Genomic DNA, 25,423 nt, shown 5'->3' on the forward strand with positions numbered 1-25,423 from the left:
ACATACATTCTGTTAGAATTCCAGCAATAAAGCTAAAAATTCAGGAAGGACGATTCTTTTGAACTCAGTCTCATGTCTGACTACATCCTTTTGGATTATATATTTCGCCTTATAATGTAATATATTTGCAACGTTTAACCATTGGTCTTCAAAATAGAAAATATATTTGGATGTTTTGGTTGCTAGCTACCGTGAGATATAAATTCAGTTATTCTTCTCTCTTAGCGAAATACTAGGAGAGTGAAGCTTTTAAATTAACTCCAGGTGGATCTGAAATGTTTTCATTAGGAAAGCATGCCTGCTAGCGACAGGTGCGTTGAGAGTGGGAGAAAAGAGAAAAGATTGATGCGACATAGTCATCCCTCTGGCAACCAAGGAAAAGCAATTCTTTTAGGACCTGGAGCCCCAGCCTGGGATCTCTGAATCCTTAGTCTCTGTGAAAATAAGAGGAGTCTGAAAGCTATTTTCAACATTTTAAAAATGCTCTAATAACAACTGAACACTTATCTACAAGAAAATTTCTTAGACTAACTAAAATAAAAATCTCAGTGTGTACACACTTACTACATACAAGTTCATTTCATCTGATGAAATATTGTAGGAATTTATAGATCCTGTGGGACAAAATAATACGAGGAGTTTTTTGTGATTAAATAAAAAGTTAGAAACTACTGCCCTAAGGAAACCTAGCAGTTGAGATAAGTGTGGAAAAGTATAATCATGATACTACAATATTGCGCCAACTCTTTTCCTGTAGTTTACTACTTGCAGTGCTTAAGCACAGTGCTTGGTATATAATGATAAACTCAAATATTCTGGCTTAACCTAGGACTTTAAAAAGGAGTAGAACCTCAACTTCAGAATGGTGGTGACGACAGTAAGAAAGCCACAAGGGAAACAATAGAGGGACGATGGGCCAGACTCCTAAACCCATCACAGAGAACCCTCCTCTCACATCAACCCTGGGGATCTGCATTTGTTTTTATCAAGGAGACCCATGGGTTGTTTCCTTATGGATCTTAGTGAAATTTAGAGCTATAGTAACTTCTAGGCCCTCACCGTAACTACTCTGCCACCATAGTGAAAAGCAGTGTTCTTTCAGGGTAACTCCACTATTTTATTTGGGGGTCACCGCTGTTTAGGCCAGTACTTGCTAACAACAGACAAAGTACCCACACTCCTCAGTCTCCTTTGCTGGCTCTTCCTCTATCACTCCGGTTTTGGTTGGTGTGCCTTGGAGACTGTGATCTGGACCCTTTTCTCCCCTCCTTATTATACACCCCCTGCCCCCCAGTCAATCTCCTGCATGTCTATAGCCTCACTGATTATCTATACGCCAAATCCCCCACATTCATCCATCTAGCCTAGATAAACCCATATTCTTAGCTCCAGACCAATGATCTGCTTATTATTCAGTTGGATTATTTACTAGGCAGGCTCAAACACAGCAGGTCCAATGTAGCATTCCCAGTCTTTCCTCTGAACTATCTCTTCCTCCAGGTTTTCCTAACTCAGTCAACAGTACCATAATTCAGTATTTTACTTCTCCAAGTCATGAATTTCATCTTTACCTTCTGTCATTGACTGAATTGGGTCCCCATATTCATATTTTGAAGCCCTAACCCCCAGGACCTCAGAATATGACTATATTTGGAGATAAGCCCTTTAAAGAGGTAATTGAGTTAAAAATGAGGCCATTAGGGTGGGCCCTACTCCAATCTAACAGATGTCCTTATTAGAAGAGGAAATTAGGACTTACAGAGAAACACCAGGGATGTGCGTGTGCAGAAAAAAGACCATGCGAGGACACAGCAAGTAGGCAGCCATCTGCAAGCCAAAGAAAGAGGCCTCAGGAGAAACCAAACCTGCCAACAGCTTGATCTTGGGCTCCCAGCCTCCAAAAGAGGATTGCCAGGGAACAGCCATCACATGAGCAGCCATCACAGGGCTCTTCAACCTCTCACCTCTCACAATATAAAAGGATTGAAAGACTGAAGACTTAGGGGCAGATATTATATGGAAGATTTGGAAAAAAAAAACTGTGCTTGGGAATCCCACCCAATCTACCACGACCATCAAGAGAAAGGAGTAGGGGAAGTGTTGCCCACTCACTTCAAGTCTAGTGAGAGGAACTTACGAGCCCTCCAAGAGCTGGAAGAGATCCTAGACCCACACCTGGGCAAGGGAGACCAGCTCTGCAGGGAAGTAACTGCACTCCTTCTAAAGGTGCATGAAATCCTAGATGCAGACCTGACAAGAGGAATATCAATCTGAAGTTGTTTTTAAAAGGATCCTGCCCCAAAGAGCAGCATGTCAGGAAGAGAGGAACCTGGTCATCTGAGGCAAGAAGGGGAAGAATCTGAAAGTGATCAGGACGGTCACTGCCCACATCAAAGCAATGGCAATCAGTTGGCCCTGGGTTGGGGGGTGGGATGGGAGAGGGAGGGAGGTGGTCCTCTGGAGACCACATGAATATGCCCACGATGAAATCAGCTTAAAATCTGCCCTGCCTAGAGAGAACACGGGGCCATCTTTCAATAAACACATTTGGTTCACTTTTTTTTAGTTCTTTTTTTATTTATGTATTTTTAAACTTATTTATTTTTTTAAATTTACTTTTGGCTGCATTGGGTCTTCGTTGCTGTGCGCAGGCTTTCGCTAGTTGGCGGCGAGCAGGGGCTACTCTTGGTCGCGGTGCTTCTCATTGCAGTGGCTTCTCTTGTTGCAGAGCACGGGCTCTAGGCGCGTGGGCTTCAGTAGTTGTGGCATAGTGGGCTCAGTAGTTGTGGCTCGTGGGCTCTAGAGTGCAGGCTCAGTAGTTGTGGCCCATCGGCTTAGTTGCTCTGTGGTATGTGGGAACTTGCCGGACCAGGGCTTGAACCCATGTTCCCTGCATTGGCAGGCGGATTCTTAACCAGTGCGCCACCAGGGAAGCCCTGGTTCACTCTTAACTTTGCTTCACTGCCCCAGCAGGGTCAGAAACAGCAGCCATGGAATAAGAAAGGCAATGGGAAAAGGGTAGAAGGAGCTGCCCAGAATCTCTACCCACACCCAAAATTCTTATTTGCCCCCAGGCCTAACAAGGAAAGAGGAACTGAGTTCCTTTGAATGAAGTTCCTTTGAATGAAGATTGAAACAGCGATTAGTATACTGGGTCTGACACTGCAAATTACTGAATTGAAGTATACGGGGTGGATGTTTTATTTTATTGATGTATAGTGGATTTACAATATATTAGTTTCAGGTGCACAACACAGTGATTCAAAATTTCTAGATTATACTCCATTTATAGTTATTACAAAATATTTGCTCTATTCCCAGTGCTGTATCCTGGTAGCTTATTTATTTCATACATAGTTGTTTGTACCTCTTAATCCCCTACCCCTATCTTGCCCCTCCCCACATCCCTCTCCCCACCAGTAACCACTGATTTGTTCTCTGTATCTATGAGTCTGTTTCTGTTTTGTTATATTCATTCATTTTACTTTTTAGATTCCACATATATGTGATGACATATAGTATTTGTCTTTTTCTGACTTATTTCACTAAACATAATAGGGAGTGGATATTTTAAATTGCTGAATTGAGACTAAAATGAACATAGGACTGAAAGACCGGAGAAGTCATGGAATGAGCTCCAGTTTTCAAGAGGCAAGAGAAAGACTAGCCCCACTCGGTAGGATTAAAGCGACAAATATAAAGTGGCTTCTATGATTACATCCCATGAGTGCAACATGCTCCAAGTACAAGTCTTAGTGGTTTCAGTGATCAGTTACCTAATCTGGGCTGGGTAGAGAAGGAAGAGTATCCAGGAAGGGTCTGATGGGAGAATATAATCACTGTGGTGTAGAGCCTCCAGGAGGCTATGGTGTGCATAACTGGTATAACATTTCTGAGATGAAACAATTCTGGGTGAGAACACAATCCGGAGTGTGATCCTGGGGGATTAGGTCACCAACGTGCTTTGAAGCTCAAGAGGTAAGGAAAGAGATTAAGGAACGTTAAAGCCAAATTGTTATATAGGTGCGGAATCTTTTGGGATTCTGTCATGGCTTGAGATGAAAAGGAAGGTGATGAACAGTAGAAACTAACACAACATTGTAACACAACTATACCCCAATAAAAAAATTTTTTTTTAAAAAGGAAGGTGATAATCCAGATCCCACTTGCTACCACTCTCTGCAAACTGTTCCTGTCAAGATCACCAGTAAGCTCCACAGCATCACAACCACTATAGACAATTCTCATTTCTCACTTACCAAACAGTAGTATTTGACATAACTGATCACTTCCTCATTCCTGACACACTTTCTCCACTTAGCTTCAAGGATCCCTCCCTCTCTAATTTTACTTCTCCTTCCTGGCCATGCCTTTTCATATTCTGCTGGATCCATCTTCGATTCTTAACCATTCAATGTTGGAGGACCTAGAGCTGAATCACAGGAACTTTTCTCTTTCCTGTCTCACCTCCTAAGAGATTTTACCCAATCATATGGCTTTAAATATTTCTATATAGTCCCAAATGTATATATATAGCTCCAAAATCTCCCCAGACTCCACACTGCTTATTTGATATCTATGCTTAGATATCTGTCTAGTAGAGCTCTCAAATTTAACATGCCCAGAAACAAACGCCAAGCCATCATCTGCTCTCCATCTAAACTTGCTCTTCTCCAAATTTCCCTAGCTCAGTAAATGGCACCATGATCGCCCAGTTGTTTAGGCCAAAAAGTTTGGAGTCAGCTTCTATGCCTCTTTGTTTACATCCCATCTGCAAATCTTGTCAACTCAGCCTTCAGTTTATAGCACCAAACCCATCCAGTCTCCACCACCTCCACCTTAACCCAAACCATCATCACCGTCTCTCTGCTTCCACCCTTACCTTTCTGTAGTCTCTTCCCCACACAGCCTGAACAATCCATTTAAACATAAATCAGATTTACTTCTCTGCTCAAAGTCCCCACAATAGCTCCCACCCTTCTCAGATGAAATTCCAAATCCTTGACATGAGTTTTAAGGCCATGTGTCTGGCCATGTCCCAGAGTTTTTCTAAGGCTCTGTAAGGGTCATCTTAAACAGAGTTGTCTCTTAATGCTGGGGACTAAGTATTAAAAAAGTTATCACATATTGTTTCCAAGAAATGTCTCTGAAGGCACGCAATGTTCTTGAAAGATGTATTTCATCCTTTTTGCCCTTAGTTACATGAAAAATCTACCAGCCATGTACTATATACCCAGGGCTCTTTTCCAAACCCCACCCCATCCCACTGCCAAGGAAGCACTGCTTGAAGTCCTCCTTTGCCCTCAACGGTCAAGTCAAATGTCCCCTGTTTTGGAAGCCTTCTCTCTGTCTACTGCTGCCTCATCCATCCTCAGTCTTAATAGCCTACAGGGGGGGAAAAGTTCTCTCGTGTTTCCTCAGCTCTGTATTCATACATAGTGATTGAATGGGAATCTGTAAAACTTGTGTCTGCCTTGCATTTCTACCTTGTAAGGGACAAGTCTATTAACTCACACTTTAAAAAGATGTATATATACTATATTTCATCAATTCTAAGCCTCACTTTTCTTTATTTTACAGACTGAAATTGGGATGACTCCTAATGATATAATTAGAGAGCAAAGTTTATCAGCGATTTTTCTTTCTTGGTGGTATATAAAATGGCACCTTGAAATTGATACTATCTTACATTTGATTAAATACGGACTATAAATCCTACGCGTTTATGTTCCTCAGTCTTCACTAGCAAAATTTAATATATCATTCCATATGACGGTTAATTATTTTTGCTACATTAAACTTAAATATAAATTGAGTTGGGAATGGGCATAATTTCCTCACTTCCAAATTGCAGACTGCATCATACGTATGAAAACGCTCCAGAGACCGCAAAGCATTATATACATGATGGGTATTTTTTCACATTTAACGATTACTAGTTAATAGAAATAATCGACACTCTACGCGCCGACCTGACGGCTCCAAAGCCCTAAGGGTCGAATCTGGGTTAGATAGATCGACTCACGCAGGTAAACGCGCCCCGCCCCCCCGAGCCGGTCCCTACTCGCTTTACACGTACAGGCTCAGGTGCAGGAGACAAACTCCGATTGGCCGAGGGACACGAGATGCCCACCCAAAAGCACCGTCCGAGCATGCGCGGTAAATTAGACGCAGGCGCGCTCCGCGCATGCCCGGTAGGTAGCGGCCGCAGCTTGGGCGCTCGCGCGGGGTCGTGAAGTGCCGGCTGCTCCGCTACCGTCAGGTATGAAGAGCTGGGGTCTTGCAGCTGCCTGCTCCTCGTTCCAGCGCCATGGAATGCCTGCGGAGCCTGGCCCAGCTCCAGCCCCGCGCGGTGAGGTTGCCCCGGCGCACCCTGTGCTCTCTGGCCTTGGGCTTGACCCCCGGGACTCGCCCCGTTGCCGCCTGCGGCCGCGCTGCCCAACTGCTCGGAAGGAGGTGGGCCGCGCCGCTGTACGGGCCCCGCCGGCTCCCCACGACAGGTACTCCCCTCTCCGCCCCGCAGCCCCGGGACGCCGGGCTTGCAGTGATCCCGGGGCCCCGACCCGACCGCCGGAGCCCACGTGGCTGTGGCTGCTCCGGCCTCGGCCTCCAGGTCCGTCCTTGGGCGCCCGGCTCTTGTCCCCTTGCACAGGTCCGCGTGCCGAGCTGCGTCCCACCAGCCCCGAACGCGACTGAGCACTGCGCCTTGTGCCCAGCTAGAGCCCGACCCGACAGGCCTCTTGTCTTTCCCACCGCCCCGGCTGCAAATCCCCAGGCCTAAGTGCGCTTGTGAAAAGACTTTAAAGAGTTTCGCTCTTAACCTGTCATCATAGTGCTGAAGCTAAGATTAGGCTTATCTACCTGAAATATTTTTTTAAGTATTTTCCCTGTCTTCTGTCTCTTCCTTATGGACGGACACATTTATACTTTTTCCAGTTGCTCAGGTAAGGGGTGGGGACGCACCTAGAGGTGAGGCTGAAGACTTTGAAACTTAATGGGAAGAGTTGCTTCTGAGAAAGATCTGACTTTTTTTCCAAGTACTGTGTAACTAGACAGCCAGAAGGAGTCGGGGGATGGGGGGAGCGGGGTTGAAATTTGAGGGGTTTTTTCCCCCTGAATGATAGAGCATGACGGTAATACGTTGACATTTTCACAAATGTGACAGCGTGGGTGCTAATATTGCTGAGAAACAAAAGGCATTAAAATATATGGCTTCGCAAAAAACGTCCTCAAGTAAGTTTCTCAGTTGTACTCTCAAAATGCTCCCGAAGTAACTCACCATCTCCACCTTCTTCCTCATACCCATTAGGAGACTCTTTCCAAATTGGGTTATATTTCATATTCCCTTCTTTGTTTGGTAAATGCCTGGGAACCCAGGTTCAGCCCATCTAATGTTTTAGGACAAAGCATTAGATGGTAACATTTTATCTAACTTGTGACTGATTAGCAAAAGCTGATGTGTAGCTCGTTAACCTTTATTCAGCTGACCCTCATAACATAGTTTGTATTTTGTAGAAGGGAACCAACAAACCTCAGGTGGTAACAAATTACATGTCTTTAAATGTATGTAATAGGAAGGAATAAGATCAGAAGTGAGAATATATCTACACGTTCTGTAGATAGGAATTCTGTTCATTCCTCTTATGTTTAGTATTTTGAACAGTGTCCTTTGTCAGGCATTAAATTTACTTGGTTATACTGGAGAGCTCACTTCAGTTTAAATCACATGTTTTAAATAGGTTTATTTTCAGATAAAGATTTGTCTTTATTCCAGTTCACTGTGGTCTCCATTCCAGTGCAGTAGGTTATTTCATAAGTATGTTCACTCTAAAGTATATGTGTGGAAAAGAAGTTAGTACATAGAAGTAAAATCAGTAGGTTTCATAATTTATAGGTCAAATAATCCTGATATTGGAATGCTGAAAGGTCACGTGGTTCTTGGAATGTATGTTTTCTAAACTGCACCAATGTAACTTGCATGAAGGGCCTTTCTAAACTAGGCAAAAAAGAATGGACATTTTATTTTAATCTCAGAACATTGTTATACACTTGTTCATCCTACTATAAGATATGAATAATACTTAGAAAGGAAAAGCGGTGACTGGAATCCATAGATTATTCTAATGCCTCACCTAAGCTACTCATTCATTGCCAAACGTAACATTATCACCTACAAATATTAACAAGAGTGTTTCTTATTTTCCTTCTAGGAAAAAGATTCAAAACATAGTAAAATAGGCTGAAGACCTCCACATACTGTGAGAATTGTATCTTAGCTGCATGTGAAAACCAATCATATGATCACAAGGAATTCTCTGATTCGTTTTTCAGGTGAAATTCACCGGTTTAGAACTTCTGATGTCTCTCAAGCCACTTTAGCCAGTGTAGCCCCGATGTTTACTGTGGTGAGTATGTGTGGTCCGTTTGATGATATTACTTACTTTGTTTTATAATGAATCCTTATAAGTCATTGTCTTTTGCTTAGCCAGTGACCTGAGTACCAGCTAGGTTTGCTTCACAGCACTCTTGAAACTTTGCTAATGACTATAGAGCTCATCTTTTAATACTAGAACAGGTGGCTCAAATCACAATTCAGAGCTTCCTATTTGAATACTCAAGATTTCTCCAGAAATCTATTTAGAAATCCTTGAAGGCTGTTAATTACAAAACGGCTTGAACCTGTGCTATGCAACGTAATCTATGCGGAAGCATTTTGAGGGCAGCACAGTGTATTACCTGAGAGTGCATGCTTTGAAGGGTCATGATCTCTGCAGCCTTCTCTTTTGTTCAGAAAAAAAATCGAATAAAATAACACAAATGGTGTGTCTCACACACACACACATATTTAGAGAGAGAAAAATAAAGTGCTTGCTCTGAGCCAGAGTTTCTAATTTCAGATCTCAACTCTGTCTCTTACTAACTGGATGGACTTGGACAAGTTATAACATCTCTGTGCCCTAGTTTTCTCATCTGTATACTGGGGGTAAAAGTACCCACCTTATAGAATTGTGAGATTTAAATTAACTCACATATGTAAAACTCTTAAAAATAATACCTCATGCATGGTAAGCATTCAGTGTATATTAGCCATTATATATCATCCTTATTATTTAGGCTTACTAACATAAGAACTTTTCTTTATCAACTATACAGAGCAAGATAACTTTTACACGTAGTTCTGGGGGTTATCACTCTTATTCACTGTTCTGGAAGAGTTAGCCAGTTTAATTAACAGTACAAAATCAGGTGTTAAATATTGAAAGAAGGTTCTTTGCAGGTGAAATCATTGTCTACCAAGAGCACTTAAAATCAGTTGATGCTATTTGAAATAATGTGAGTTATATTACAAGGTAAACATTTTTAAAAAAAATCAGTTTGTATGATCTCATGGTTTTTTTAAATCAAAAAAATCCCATTAAGGAAAAAATATAAATATTGAGATGCAAAAATATTCACCATACATTGTTAAGTTGAAAGTGGAGGGGAGACTGCAAAGAAGTGTGTGTAGCATGAATATATTTAATAGGAAAAAGTCTGGAAGGACATGCAGTAAAATATTAGCATGGTTTTCTCTAAAATTTGTGACCAAATAGTTTTATTTATCTTTATTTTCAAATTTTCTGCAGCAGATGTATATATTTGTGAAATAAGTTTAAGGAGGAAAGCTAGTGTGTATTACACAAAACATAAAGCTTCCCTTGATGTAAATTTCCCTTGAACTCTGATGTTTTATGATACTCATATATTCCGGTTGATCTTATCTTTGCTCATGAGAAGCAAGCTGAAATATATATTGTGAGGTTTTATTGTGTTACTAAACACAGCATGTGTATTTTCCATGGTAATAACCCAGGACTTGGACCTACAACTGTATCTTAGAGTGTGTCTTCCTGAAAATGCATATTTAATAGTAATTAATACAGCCCAGTACCTAGTGATTCATTAAATATTATTTGATATCTTCAAACTTGACTATGGACAAGTATTACAGGAAAACCTTCCCTCTGCTTTATAGGAAATAAGCACAATTTCTGCATTGTGTCCTCTTTTTAAACTATCAGAAGAGGTCTTTTTTGTAAACATTTATTGATTCTGCAACACCCACCAGAGAGACTTCATAGCCTCCCATAGATAATTAGATTCACAAGATAAGCCACACTTGGTCCCAGTCTGTTCAGAAGGATAAAGGATAGGAAGTGCAGAAGGGCAGCATTAGGTGTTTTCTCTTCAAAAGAAGTCCTTACAGCCATGCAGGGGCTCCTGTGGCCCCCTGTGTGACAGCTCAGGTGCGAGGAGAGGATATCCTCAAATGTGGGTGTGAGATCCACCTTGGCTTAGAATCCCCAGGCCCTCTAGTGCCAGTATCTTGTAACCATCCCAGAGACACATCCAGGGCTCCCACAAGGAGCATAGTCAGTTAGAAGAACCACTACACTCGGGAAAGGCAGAACCATGGCTTCCCAACAGGTGTCTGTAGTCTGTTCTTAGTCTTTCCAGTCCAGAGCAGTCTGTCTACCAGTCATTGGACACTTTTGCCATAAGCGTTGTTGCCTGGTAACACAACTGACACTCCTTTATCAGATCTCCCGGGGAACCAAGTTAGAAAGTTAATCCAAGGTCAGATTTGTCCTATCAAAGGGAAAGGGAATTTTTTTTTGACCCTTAACTCATAACTGAATTTAACTTAAGGGCAGTTATAGTTTTTATCTGTATTTCAGTATTTGGGAGGATTATAATACCATATGATATGATACCATAAATAGTGTACTGATTTGGGAGAAAATAATATTTTATTATCTCTCTCCAGACAAAATTTGACAAAGGGGGAAAGGTTACTTCTTTTGGTGAGTATCTGTAATTTTCTTTTAAATCACTCATCGGCGAATGAGTGAACCCACTGGAAGTCAAGAAATTATAATATTTTGAGTAGAATATTCTTTGCATATATGGATGTGTTGAAGGAGATCTTTTTCAGCATTTGCCCATCTGTCCTAATTGGAACTGGCAACACCTGACCTGTGTTGTTGTTGTGTCAGGAGACACTTTCACTCTAACAGGATGTTAAGAGCGTAGGCTGGTGTGCAGCTGAGAGAGAAACACTCTTCTCCCTTTTGTTTCTCTTCATTAGTCTCTCTTTCACTGCCCCGGTCCTCATGTCCCTCTCCTCCTGTACCATGTTGAAGGCAGAGAATCACATGATACCACTGTTATTGCAGTAGCACTGGGTGACAGCAGACAGAAGGGACAGGGCACTGGATGGCAGTCAGATGGAACTCTGCCAGTGATGGCTCTTATGGACGGTTACTTTTTTAAATGAAACCAAGCATTACTTTACTGTGACCTCAGGTGCAGGTTTCAGGTCTCCCATGTCCTTCCCACCCCGTGGTCCTGTTCCTGCTGTTGCTAAGATCCTAGTGGAGTATTTTGGGCGTTTTTTGGCTTGGCATCTCCTTCGAAAGGTTGTTCTACTTAGAGCTCTGTCACAGGTGTGGCTTGATACTACAAGAATAGATGCTACTACTACTAGCATCATTTCTTGAGTTTCTTCATCTGTTTTGCTTTCTCTTAGGTAATAAATTTAGTTCTTGGGTAGGAGAATCTAGTGTGAGAACTGATTTTATTTTCTCACTTTGTATTAGTCCAAGAACAAAGAAAATTGAACTTGTCTGTTCATAGATTTAAAATGCTGAAGTTGATAATGTAGTAAGGAAAAAATAGAAAATAGAACTGTAGTTCTATACAGTTCATATTTAAAAATCCATGAATCTAGAGCTAGAAATTGATACTGTAAATTCCAGTGATGTATAGCTATGGTTTTTATATTGGTCCCAAGGGGCTTTTCTAAGTACAGAGAAATTTTATGAAGTATGGTTAAAAGGAGAAAAGAAAATTTAGTTTGACCAGATTTAGCCTGAGTATGTTTTTGAGGTAGAAATGGGTATTAAAAAGACCCAGTTTAGCTCTCGTTTCTGGTAGTAATAGAAGATTATCTTGGTGGTGGGAGGGGTACTCTGATATAAAAATCTAAACTTTTCGGTTTATTGGTTTACCCACTCTTTTTATTGAACATGTTTCTTTTATAGAAAAGAAGAAAACTGACTTATATCAAGAATTAGGTCTTCAAGCCAGAGATTTGAGGTTTCAGCATTTAATGAGCATCACAAGCAGAAACAATAGGATTATCATGAGAATGGAGGTAAAGGATTTTATTTCATATACATTTCTCCACTGCAGTCTTATAAAAGTTCCTATCTTGATCAATAACTAGGTTAAAAGTAATTTCGTAATAAAAATAGCTATATGAAACATAGAATATTTTATAATATAACATGTTAAGAGTAAAACTCATTTTACATGGGTTATATACACATACTCAGCAGGCATAGCACTGCTCTATTTATGATGGAAAAGATCTGACTTTGGTCTCCATTCTCACTGTTTGAATTTAGTCTCTAGTTTCTGAAATAAGAGAAAGAATCTTGATTTATAATAGACATTTTCAGTTGTATACAGTTATGTGTCATTGTAGTGTAACTTCAGCTACTAAAAATATATTCTGGTTTTCCAAATAGCCTAAGACTATCGTTTAAAGTTTATCATCTTAATTTAAATTTTTATTTTTATGGAAAGCTTTAAGTTATTTCGGTGGGCTAACGTTTAAGGTTTGGAAATAGATGAGGGGACGCAGGTCTCAATGGTATCGGCCCTGCAGTGGACATGAGACTTGCTTTCTTCAAAAAGTCTTTGATGGCAGGTTTTTGTCAATTTATCTAGAATTAATTTTTTAAAAAATTAAAAAGGGAAGCAGTCTTTTCCCAAGTGATTTTTCTCCAAAACACATTCTTCGCTTTTATTATCAATAGCTAGCACCCTTCAAAACAGTACCTCTTTAATGAAGAGATAGAGAAGTATGTGATAAAGCAAATTTAGCAAAATGTTAATTGTATCATCGAATTGGTATGTGTATAGGTATTCACTGTGTAATTTTTCAACTTTTCTGAATAAAAATGTTCATATTATAGTTGACCCTTGAGCCACATGGGGGTCAGGGGCGCTGAACCTCCACACGGTCAAAAATCCACATATAATTTATAGCCACAGTTCTTCCATATCTGCTGTTGCACATCCTCAGATTCAACCAACCACAGATAGTGTAGTACTGTGGTATTTACTACTGAAAAAAATCTGCATGTAAGTGGACCCGCATGGTTCAAGCCAGTGTTGTTCAAGGGTCAGCTGTAAAATGGGGAAAATGTGAAAGAAAATTTTCTGGTTTTTATATCACTAATACAGTGGCCACAGGCTACTCTTCTGTGTTACTCTTCTGACAAAAAGATGTCAGTCTTTCTTTTTAGAATAAATTTTTAATTTCATAGTGTTCTAAATTAGAGCGCTAAGGGTACATCTTATCTTTATCATTTTGAATTAGCTTAATGTGTCTTGGTGATATTTTAAAAAGGAAACTTTCCCATTTCAGCCAAACTAATCATGATTAAACTAAATCTTTTCTAAAAGTCTGCTGAATACCTGACTTTTAAGAAGAACTTATCTTGTTTCCTTTGTTCTCTATATTTCTCATGATTACCCTGGAAGTCCTAATAAATACATAATTTGTTTAATTCTAGTTCTGTTGAGGCTGAGTTAGAGGTATCAAGACTTGGATTTATTTTAGGCTTCCTCTCTTTAAAAAAAAAAAAAAGCCTTGACTTTTTTTGAAAAACCAAATGAACAGTGATTTGGTTTAGACTTAGTCCAAAATAGAGTATTAAATCCTATTTTATGAAGGTTATTTTTTCCCTACAACTCTACAACTTACATATGCGCGTGTGTGTGTACATATATATATATATTTTGTTTTGTTTTGTTTTTGTTTTCCCCAGTATTTGAAAGCTGTGATAACTCCAGAGTGTCTTCTGATACTAGATTATCGTAATTTAAATTTAGAGCAGTGGCTGTTCCGGGAGCTCCCTTCACAGTTGGCTGGAGAGGGTCAACTTGTCACATACCCTTTACCTTTTGAATTTAGAGCTATAGAAGCACTCCTGCAGTATCGGGTAAGCCTGTTTTTATTTAGATTCTTGAATGTTTTCTGGTTTTACAGTGCTATTGAGGAGGAAGACACATTGGTATTGTTTTAATAGCATTTTCCCTAACCACACCCTCCCCCCAAATAAAAACATTTCTAAGGGTCTTATATGCAGAAAGTACTTAATTCTTAAACTTTATGACCCAAACAAATAGATGTAAAGTCTCTAGGTATGGTATACATAGAGTCTCTTTGACAGTCATGTTATGACATTCAGTGAAGCTCATTTCAGGTTGTCTATCCGTTGTTCAATTTTAATAAGTGTATTCAGGGATGCTAATTCAAAATACTTATCCTAAATATATAAATGAACATATCAAAAGGTTTTAACTGTACTCCATTTTATTCTCTAACTAAATTGTTGTGTAACTGCTTGCACATGATAAATATTATAGCACAAATCTTTCATCGAATCATTCTGCTAGTTTCCATATCATTCTTTGATTTGTTTGTGTGTGTAATCCTTCGTTTGAGCTAGCTAAATGATGCCTGTGTTTGAGACCTAGTTTGACATAGAAACCGTGTACAATTCTTCTTACGATTCCTCCTTTAAGTTGATAATCATTGAGTGTCTGGGGATCCTGTCAGGCTCTGAGCAAGGATGGTCACTGCTTTCCTGGCCCCGACAAATCTTTCATCATCTTTTCTTCCCCCTATTAGTCAGGATAGTACTGTTCAGGACCTGGCTACATGCAAGAGTCAGTGCCATGAGCATGCTAGCCAGAGTGGGAGAAGAAGAGGGGAGAGTAAAGGGGACATGAGGTGGGTGGGGGTTGTTGGAACCTGGCACCCTTCTTTGTCTGCCTTGCTCTACTGAGGGAGTAGGAGATGGGTCCGTTCCTTACTCAGGTTAATGAGGCAATAGCACCAGCTAGTGCCAGCCAATGAGACGGTGACTCGTTGAAGCCAGTTACTAAGCAGGGAAAAAATGGGAAGAAATGAAGGTATAAACAATGGTTGCTGGCAAGCTACACAGACTGACTAAGCTCTCAGCAGCTAATGCTGGGATGGACAGTATATGTTGGAATTAATTAATCTTACTGCTTAATTCAGCTGCTGTTAATGCTGTTTACCAACAGGTATGGAAGAATTTTAATATTTTAAGAACTAGTATAGCTGTATCAATGTATATCTGCTGATTGATTCCTGCTGTGCCTATATTAACCCGAATAATAAATACACTTTTGACTTTTCAAGTTTATTTTGTAAAGTCTAAGGTATGTTTTGGTTTTCAAAAGAGCCTTGTTCATAGGAGTTTTGAACTGTATCCTATTTACAAAGAACATAGGTATTGTTTACCAGATGTAAAGTTTATGTTGTTGGTTTTTTTTTTTTTTTTTGCGGGCCTCTCACCGTTGTGGCCTCTCCCGTTGCGGAGCACAGGCTCCAGATGCGCAGGCTCAGTGGCCATGGCTCACGGGCCCAGCCGCTCCACAGCACGTGGGATCTTCCCAGACCGGGGCACGAACCCGTGTCCCCTGCATCGGCAGGCGGACTCTCAACCACTGTGCCACCAGGGAAGCCCAAGTTTATGTTTTAACCAAAGAACGGCAGCTCTTCTTTTAATCAGTCCTGCATTCCTTTCATTATAAGTGTCTGGTGTCTGTAGGGGGAAGAGTCTTATGGGAGTTAATTCTCTGGCAACCAAATGGGAGCTTACTAACAACATTATGCATGGTTATCTTCTAACCTAGGAGATCTAGTTTTTAATCATCTGGGATGGGCATTCCAGCAGTGACCATGTTCTGAAATGTTACCAGCTTTCCTAGCTATTACAGATTTCTGTATTTAATCAGAGCATTCACTGACCCTGAGTATTCTAAAAAGATTGTTTTAATCCTTATGAAAGGTCATGTTGTTATCTAGATCAACACTCTTCAGGGGAAACTTAGCATTTTGCAACCATTGATCCTTGAGACATTGGAAGCTTTAGTGGATCCCAAACATTCTTCCATAGACAGAAGCAAACTGCACATCTTACTACAAAATGGCAAAAGGTAAATATGGGTGCTTTACCAACTTGGGAGTTAGACACAGATGTCTTAAACTTCTCTTTCAGTAGTCTTAACAGTGAAATGTTTAACGTATATTCAGGTCCAAAATTAGTGTAACTCTTAGCTGTTTTAAAAATACCAACTAGTCTTGCTAATGATAATGACATTTTTTACTTTGTGACTTACTCTCAGTACCTTCATTTCCATATTTGATTTTCACTGTCTTTCATAACTTTAAGAAAGTAGCCTAGGTAGGAAGTTGAGCTAAAGGGGGCACACAAACTAATGTTTATTGAAAAGCTATTTTGCATAAAATGCTGTATCAGTCTCTTTTATGTGTGTGATGTCATCTCATCCTGTCAGCAATCCTGTTGACATGGTCCTCATTTTGAAGATAAGAAAACTGAGGTCTAAGTGACTTGTCTAAACTTTAACAGCTACTAAATAGCAAATCTAGACTCAAATCCAATTTTCTTTCCCTTCCAGGTCCATGGGTTTTTTTGTTTATCATAATGCATTCCAGAATTTAAGGATAATATTTTAATTTATATTACAGACTGAATGAACATGCCCTCAGGATTTGTACCCCCTAAAAATCCATTCAGGAGTTAACAGTTAAAATTCCTGAATCAGTAGTTCTTTGTCTGAAAATATTAGGATGTTTTTATGAATTAAAAGTAAACAGTCTGTTCATCATCTGCCATGCTTATTAAGAGTAAAGATAAATTTCTGAGCCCAGAAGCTTAAATCACAGTGATTATATGTTTCTGAGATAAATAATATATGCTGAAAATTGTATCATTGGTTAATTTTACCACTTAATGTAGTTTTGGGATTGGGAATTGATTCTCAGAGTGCATAGTAAATATAAAAAAAATTTTTTTTTACAAATCAGTGTTTACCGTGAATTTATAAGTGGATCTACTTGATAAGACACCAAAAAGACACTGTTCTTGTAGGGAAATTATTTTTATAGGTTTATGTTATTGATCATTTCTATGCAACTACTCTTACAGCCTGTCAGAGTTAGAAACAGATATTAAAATCTTCAAAGAGTCCATTTTGGAGATCTTGGATGAAGAAGAGTTGCTGGAGGAGCTCTGTCTGACAAAGTGGAGCGACCCACAGGTCTTGTAAGCAGACAGTCATGCTTTGTTCGTTTCTCTCTTAGGATCAGTTGATGGTCTTTTTCAGGATGACTTTTTAGGGAGGACACAACGTTTTGCTGGGATAGAGGATGTAGGCACTTTTCCTCCCCATTTGTTTCACTGTTTCCTGTACCATACTGCATCTGATTGAATTTAATGAGGACTTACTAAGTGCACACTGTGTACACAACAATATGCTGGGCTTTGACTGTACATGCACCATTACCTTTATTTTCAAAGGACTGGTCACCAAAGTAACATACCCATCTACCCAGATAACTTACCTGGAGAGTTCAGCGGGAGAGAGGAGGGAAAGGGTGTGGGGTGCAGGGAGGCGAGTAGAGACACTGGCACAGATTCTGTAAGTCTGGTTAATATAAAAACGCTCTCATCTTGTAAACCTTTTACCTCTTATGAATTTAGGAATCATTTACACTTCTTGTGCACACCCAAGTTTAAATGTTGACTTTTAAATACCCCAAATATTTCATTTTTGTACTTCGCAGATCAGTATCAGAGATTAATACAGACACCTTTGTAATGTGCATAGTTTCTGTAGTGTGTACAGATTTTTCAACATTTTGAGAAATTAGTTATCTATATTCTAATGAACGATTAAGATAAAAAGGGCTCTATAACGCTTGATATTATAGCAGCTAGATATAGTAGCAGAAACTTGATCACTCTTGTAACTCTTGCTTTCTTTGCTTCTTAGACCAATTTATCTCTAATATGCTTTATAAGTGTCTTTTACAGAGTGCTTCATTCCCACTTATCCTTCTTGGTAGGGAGGATAATTTACAATGTGTGCTAATTTCTGCTGTACAGCAAAGTGACTCAATTATACATATATATTTTTTTCCATTGTGGTTTATCCCAGGATGGATATAGTTCCCTGTGCTATACAGTAGGACCTTGTTGTTATCATTCTGTATGTAATAGTTTGCATCTGCTAACCCCAAATTCCCAGTCCTTCCCTCTCCCACCCCCTTCCGCCTTGGCAACTGTTTCGTAGATAGGTTCATTTGTGCCATATTTTAGATTCCACATATAAGTGATACCATATGGTATTTGTCTTTCTCTTTCTGACTTCACTTAGTATAATCTCTAGTTGCATCCATATCATATGGTATTTGTCTTTCTCTTTCTGACTTCACTTAGTATAATCTCTAGTTGCATCCATATCATATGGTATTTGTCTTTCTCTTTCTGACTTCACTTAGTATAATCTCTAGTTGCATCCATATCATATGGTATTTGTCTTTCTCTTTCTGACCTCACTTAGTATAATCTCTAGTTGCATCCATATCATATGGTATTTGTCTTTCTCTTTCTGACTTCACTTAGTATAATCTCTAGTTGCATCCATGTTGCTGCAAATGGCATTATTTCATTCTTTTTATGGCTGAGTAGTACTCCATTGTGTGTGTGCCTGTGCGCGTGTGTGTGTGTGTGTGTGTGTGTGTATATATATATATACACACACACACACCCCCCACATCTATTATCCATTCATCTGTTGATGGACATTTAGGTTGTTTCCATGTCTTGGCTATTGTGAATAGTGCTGCTGTGAACATAGAGGTGCATGTATCTTTTTGAATTATAGTTTTGTCCAGGTGTATATGCCCAGGACTGGGATTGCTGGATCGTATGGTAGTTCTATTTTTAATTTTCTGAGGAAACTCCATACTGTTTTCCATAGTGGCTGCACCAATTTACATTCCCACCAATAGTGTAGGAGGGTTCTCTTTTCTCCACACCCTCTCCAGCATTTGTTATTTGTAAAGTTTTTTTTGTTTGCTTGTTTGTTTTGCGGTACGCGGGCCTCTCACCGTTGTGGCCTCTCCCGTTGCGGAGCACAGGCTCAGCGGCCATGGCTCACGGTCCTAGCCGCTCTGCGGCACATGGGATCCTCCCGGACCGGGGCACGAACCCGTGTCCCCTGCATCGGCAGGCGGACTCTCAACCACTGCGCCACCAGGGAAGCCCATTTGTAAAGTTTTTAATGATGGCCATTCTGACTGATGTGAGGTGGTACCTCATTGTAGTTTTGATTTGCATTTCTCTAATAATTAGTGATTTTGAGCATCTTTTCATGTGCCTACTGGCCATCTGTATGTCTTCTTTGGAGAAATGTCTGTTAAGATCTTCTGCCCATTTTTCGATTGGGTTGTGTTTTTGTTTCTGAGTTTTATGAGCAGTTTGTTTATTTGGGGAATTAAGTCTTTGTCAGTCTCATCATTTGGAAATACTTTCTCCCAATCCATAGGTTGTCTTTTCATTTTTTTAATGGTTTCCTTTGCTGTGCAAAAGCTTGTAAGTTTGATTAGGTCCCATTTGTTTATTCTTGGTTTTATTTCTATTGCCTTGGGAGACCTAAGGAAACACTGGTACAATTTATGTCAAATAATGTTTTGCCTATGCTCTGTTCTAGGAGTTTTATGGTGTCGTGTCTTATGTTTAAGTCTTAAAGCCATTTTGAGTTTATTTTTCTGCATAGTGTGAGGGTTTGTTCTAACTTCATTGACTTAACATGCAGCTGTCCAACTTTCCCAGCACTACTTACTGAAGAGACTTTTTCCTGTTTATATTCTTGCCTCCTTTGTAGACGATGAACTGACCGTAGGTGTGTGGGTTTATTTCTGGGCTCTCAATTCTGTTCCATTGATCCATTGTTTTGCTTACTGTAGCTTTGTAGTATTGTCTGAAGTCTGGAAGAGTTATGCCTCCTGCTTTGTTTTTGTTTCCTCAGGATTGCTTTGGCAATTCTGGGTCTTTTATGGTTCCATATAAATTTTGGATTATTTGTTGTAATTCTGTGAAAAATGTCATGGGTAGTTTGATAGGGATCTCATTAAATTTGTAGATTGCTTTGGGTAGTATTGCCATTTTAACAACAGTCTTCTAATCCAGGAGCATGGGATATCTTTCCATTTCTTTGAATCCTCTTTAATTTCCTTTATTAATGTTTTATAGTTCTCAACATATAAGTCTTTCACCTCCTTGCTCAGGTTTATTCCTAGGGTTTTTTTGTTTGTTGGTGTGATTTTAAAAGGTATTGTTTTTTATATTCCCTTTCTGATATTTCATTGTTAGTGTAAAGAAATGCAACCAATTTCTAAATGTTAATCTTATATCCTGCTACTTTGCTGAACTCACTTATTAGATCTAGTAGTTTTTGTGTGGAGTCCTTAGGGTTTTCTGTGTATATGGTATCATGTCATCTGCATATAGTGACAATTTTACCTCTTCCCTTCCAGTTTGAATACCTTTTATTTCTTGTCTGACTGCTGTGGCTAGGAATTCCAATACTATGTTGAATAGAAGTGGTGAGGGTGGGCATCCTTGTCTTGTTCCAGATTTTAGTGGAAAGGCTTTCAACTTTTCACCATTGAGTGTACTGTCTTTGGTTTTATCATAAATGGCTTTTACTATGTTTTTATCATGAATGGATTTTGAATTTTGTCAAAGGTTTTTTCTGCATTTTTAAAATTTTATTTATTTATTTATGGCTGTGTTGGGTCTTCGTTTCTGTGCGAGGGCTTTCTCTAGTTGCGGCAAGTCGGGGCCACTCTTCATCGCGGTGCACGGGCCTCTCACTATCGCGGCCTCTCTTGTTGCGGAGCACAGGCTCCAGACGCGCAGGCTCAGCAGTTGTGGCTCACGGGGCCAGTTGCTCCGCGGCATGTGGGATCTTCCCAGACCAGGGTTCGAATCCGTGCCCCCTGCATTGGCAGGCAGATTCTCAACCACTGTGCCACCAGGGAAGCCCTTTTTCTGCATCTTTTGATGATCATGTGGTTTTTTACTTTTATGTGGTGTCTTACACTGATTGACGTACATATGTTGAACCATCCTTGTGAACTTGGGATGAATCCTGCTTGGTTGTGGAGTATGATCTTTTTTATATGTTGTTGGATTCAGTTTGCTAATATTTTGTTGAGAATTTTTGCATCTATATTCATCAAAGATATTGGCCTGTGATTTTCTTTTTTGGTGGTATCTTTGGCTTTGGTATCAGGGTGATGGTGGCTTCATAGAATGTCTTTGGGAGTGTTCCCTCCTCCAGTCTTTTGTAAGAGTTTGAGAAGGATGCGTATACGTTCTTCTTTGTATGTTTGGTAGAATTCACCTGTGAAGCCATCTGGTCCTAGACTTTTGTTTGTAGGGAGTTTTGTTTTGTTTTTTCACAGATTGTATTTCACTTCTAGTGAATCAGTCTGCTCAAATTATCTACTTCTTCTTGATTCAGTTTTGGTGGGCTATATGTTTCTAGAAAGTTGTCTCTTTCTTCTAAGTTGTCAAGTTTGTTGGCATATAATTGTTCATAGTATTCTCTTATGGGTTTTTCTATTTCTGTGGTATCGGTTGAGATTTCTCCTTTTTCATTTCTTAATTTGCTTATTTGGGTTCTCTCTTTTTTCTTCTTGGTGAGCCTGGCCAGAGGTTTATCAATTTTGTTTACCCCTTCAAAGAACCAGCTTTGGTTTTATTGATGTTTCTTTCTATTTTTAATCTCAATTTATTTCCTCCCTGATCTTTATTATTTCCTTCCTTCTGCTGACTTTAGGTTTTAGTTTTTCTTCTTTTTCTAATTCTTTTAGGTGGTATGTTAGGTTGGTATGTTAGGTGGTATGTTAGGTTGTTGAGATGTTTTCTTGTTTTTTTTTTTTTTGTTTTGTTTTGTTTTGTTTTGTTTTGTTTTCTTGTTTTTTGAGGAAGGCCTGTATCGCTATGAACTTCCCTCTAAGAAGTGCTTTTGCTGTATCCCATAGATTTTGTGTGGTTGTGTTTTCATTGTTGTATGTCTCAAGGTAATTTTTAATTTCCTTTTTGATTTCCTTATTGACCTATTGGTTTTTAGTAGCATATGGTTTAGTTTTCCTATAATCATTTCTTTTCCTGTGGTTGATTTCTAGTTTCATGCTGTTGTGGTCAGAGAAGATGCTTGAAATGATTTCTATACTCTTAAATTTGTTGAGGTTATTAGTTTTGTGCCCTAGTATATGGTCAGTCCTAGAGAGTGTTCCACGTGCACTTGAAAAGATGTATATTCTGTTTTTTGTTTTTTTTGATGTAATGTCTTGAAAATATCAATTAAGTCTAACTGTCCTATTCCATCATTTAGGATCTCTCTTGCCTTATTGATTATCTAGAAGATCTGTCCATTGATGTGAGTGGGGTGTTAAAATCTCCTACTATTACTGTATTCCAGTCAATTTCTTCCTTTATGTCTGTTAGTGTTTTATGGATTTGGTGCTCCTATGTTAGGTGCATATATGTTGATGACTGTAAAACCTCTTCCTGTATGGATCCTTTTACCATTATATAATGTTCTTTTCCTTTATGGCCTTTGTTTTAAAGTCTATTTTATAGTCTGATATGAGTTTTGCAACTCCTGCTTTCTTGTCATTTCCATTTGCGTGAAATATCTTTTTCCATCCCCTCACTTTCAATCTCTGTGTGTCCTTTGCCCTAAGGTGAGTCTCTTGTAGGCAGCATATTGTAGGCTCTTGTTTTTTTATCCAGTCTGCCACTCTGTCTTGATTTGAGCATTCAGTCCACTGACATTTAAGGTAATCATTGATACATATGTATCCATGGCCATTTTAAACCTTGTTTTCCAGTTGATTCTATGGATTTTTGTTGTTGTTCCTTTTTGTGGTTTGATGATTTCCTTTTATTTTATGCTTGTGTTCTCTTCTTTTTGGTTTTTGTGGATCTAGTGTATGTGTTTGAATTGTGGTTGCCCTGTTTTTCAAGTATGTTAACCCCTTCCTATATCTGCTTGCTTTAGACTGATAGTCATATAAGCTCAAACACATTCTAAAAAACAAGAATCTACATTTTCTTACTCTCCTTCTCCACATTTTATGATTTTGATGTCCTTTTTTACAGCTTCATATTTATCCTTTTGCTGTTTCTTGTGTTTATCATCCTTTCACATTAGGTTTTTGTTTTTTCTTTTTGATCTGTATACTGGCTCACTTAAGTGATTTACTTTTCAACTGTGATTTCCCCTTTCCTATATCTTCTTTTGTATTTAGAGAAGACCTTTCAATATTTCTTTTAGGATAGGTTTGGTATTGCTGTATTCTTTTAGTTTTTGCTTGTCTGAGAACTTCTGTATTTCCCCTCCTATTCTAAATGATAATCCTGCTGGATAGAGTATTTTACTTTGCAGATTTTTCTCTCTCAAAACTTTGAATACATTTTGCCACTCCCTTCTGGCTTGCAGTGTTTCTGTCCAGAAATCAGATGATAGCCTTAAGGGGATTCCCTTGTAATTAACTCTTTGTTTTTCTCTTGCTGCCTTTGGAATCCTCTCTTTACCTTTAACTTTTGCCATTTTTTATTATAGTATGTCTTGGTGTAAGTTTGTTTGGGTTCATCTTGTTTGGGACCCTCTGTGCCTCTTGTATCTGGATATCTGTTTCCTTCTTTAGATGTGGGAAGTTTTCAGCCATAATTTCTTCGAATACATTTTCAATCCCCTTTTCTCCTTCTGGAATCCCTGTTATACATAGATTGGCACACTTTATATTATCCCATAGGTCTCTTATATTGCTTTCATTTGGTTTTCTGTCTACTGTTTTGATTGGGTAATTTCCATTATTCTGTCTTCCAGATCACTTATGTTTCTGCATTATTCATTCTGCTATTCATTGCCTTTGGCTTAGCTTTCGTTTCAGCAAATGAATTTTCTAATTTTTCTTGGCTCATCCTCATAGTTTCTAGTTCCTTTTTACAGTAATCTGCATCTCTGTTGATAGCCTTTCTTAATTCCTTCAGTATTTTCATTACCTCCTCTTTGAACTCGTGTCTTTTAGACTGAAGAGGTCTGTTTCATTGTTTGTTCCTTCAGGGCAATTCTCTTAACTGGGAGTGGTTCCTCTGCTTCTTCATTTTGCTTATATTTCTCTTACTCTGAGTTTAGGAGAAACAATTATCTACTGTAGGCTTGGAGGGCTATCTATGTGCGGGAGCATTCCTGCTTAGCTTTTGTGGGTTTAATATTTTTTTGGCTTGAGGGCTGTCTTTGGTTTGGATGTTTGCCACCTCTTTCCTCAGCGTGTGCTGGCCATTATCCCCTTGTCAGAGGGTGAGCAGGTGCGTGCCCCGCGCACGCTCCCAGGAGGTCGGGGCAGCGGTTGGTGCCTGGTCACGGGACCCTCGGCGTTGGCAGGCTGCTCCCACTTCTGGAGGCTGAGATGGCAGTGGTGGCTCGTGCCCGCCCCCAGAGCTCATGTAAGCGGTGCCCTGCTGCCTGAGAAATAAGCTCCTGTGGAGGTCCCACCCCTCTCCTCATGCCCCCCCCCCACCCCAGCAGTGGTGCCCTACCTCTCTGGGGGCCCAGGCTTCTTCCCCCAGTGGTGGCACACCACACCCTAGCCCCCTCAGGCAGCCACCCCCAGTCTTCTCCCCTGTTCTGACCTCCGAAGCCTGAGCCTCAGCCCCCGGCCCCCACCCGCCCCAGTGGAGGACCGTCTCGGGCTGGGGCGTGCCAGGCAGCGGCACCAGCTGACTATGTGGAGCTCTCTCCGCTTTGCCCTCCACAAACTGCTTGTTGTGCTCTCCTACGAGGCTCTGAAGCTCCGCGCCCCCCCACCCCACCCCCCGCCAGTCCCAGCTGATCTGCCCGCCAGGGAGGAGACTTCCCAGTGTTCTGGCACCTTTCCTCTTTCACAGCTCCCTCCTGGGAGCAGGTCCCTTCCCGGTTGCTTTCTCTCTCTTTTTTTTTCTTTTGTCCTACCCAGTTATGTGGAGATTTTCTTGCCCTTTTGGAAGTCTGAGGTCTTCTGCCAGCGTTCAGTAGGTGTTCTGTGAGAGTCGTTCCGCATGTAGATGTATTTGTGGGAGAAGGTGAGCTCCCTGTCCTACTCCTCCGCCATCTTGAGCCTCTGACTGTATTGACATTTTTCAAAAACAGTTTACTTCATATATGAAAATGATGTTATATATTTACCTTGGAAAGGAAATGCTCTTTATGTTCATTTTTAATTTTTGGTTTTGTTTTACCTGATAGTGATTTGGGATTTGCACTAATTCATCAGCATTCACATGTCTGCATTTTCCTGTAACTGGTAGCATTGCAGAGCCTCCCTGGGATCAGGGCCATGGAATACAGTGAGGCCTGTGTAGGGATGGAACCCGTGTCCTCAACTACCTGTGTCATGTTTAGGGTCAGTTGG

General features: G+C 39.9%; 1 protein-coding gene across 2 annotated transcripts in view; it reads left to right on the forward strand.

Annotated features, from left to right (window-relative positions):
• Positions 1 to 6,187: 6,187 nt before the first annotated feature.
• The window catches only part of MRS2 (magnesium transporter MRS2), a 39,620-nt gene continuing 20,384 nt past the window's right edge, over positions 6,188 to 25,423 (forward strand). The window contains exons 1-7 of one of the 2 annotated variants that reach the window (XM_004313916.4): positions 6,189 to 6,500; positions 8,332 to 8,405; positions 10,808 to 10,844; positions 12,084 to 12,196; positions 13,881 to 14,054; positions 15,953 to 16,083; positions 17,097 to 17,213. In XM_004313916.4, coding sequence (XP_004313964.2) covers positions 6,311 to 6,500; positions 8,332 to 8,405; positions 10,808 to 10,844; positions 12,084 to 12,196; positions 13,881 to 14,054; positions 15,953 to 16,083; positions 17,097 to 17,213 — 836 coding nt within the window. In that variant the 5' untranslated portion in view covers positions 6,189 to 6,310. Of the gene's footprint in view, positions 6,501 to 8,331; positions 8,406 to 10,807; positions 10,845 to 12,083; positions 12,197 to 13,880; positions 14,055 to 15,952; positions 16,084 to 17,096; positions 17,214 to 25,423 lie in introns of both variants that reach the window. The other variant, XM_019945207.3, reaches the window with a different exon arrangement.

The sequence above is a fragment of the Tursiops truncatus genome, chromosome 10, assembly GCF_011762595.2.
Source record: "Tursiops truncatus isolate mTurTru1 chromosome 10, mTurTru1.mat.Y, whole genome shotgun sequence".
Lineage (NCBI taxonomy): Eukaryota > Metazoa > Chordata > Mammalia > Artiodactyla > Delphinidae > Tursiops > Tursiops truncatus.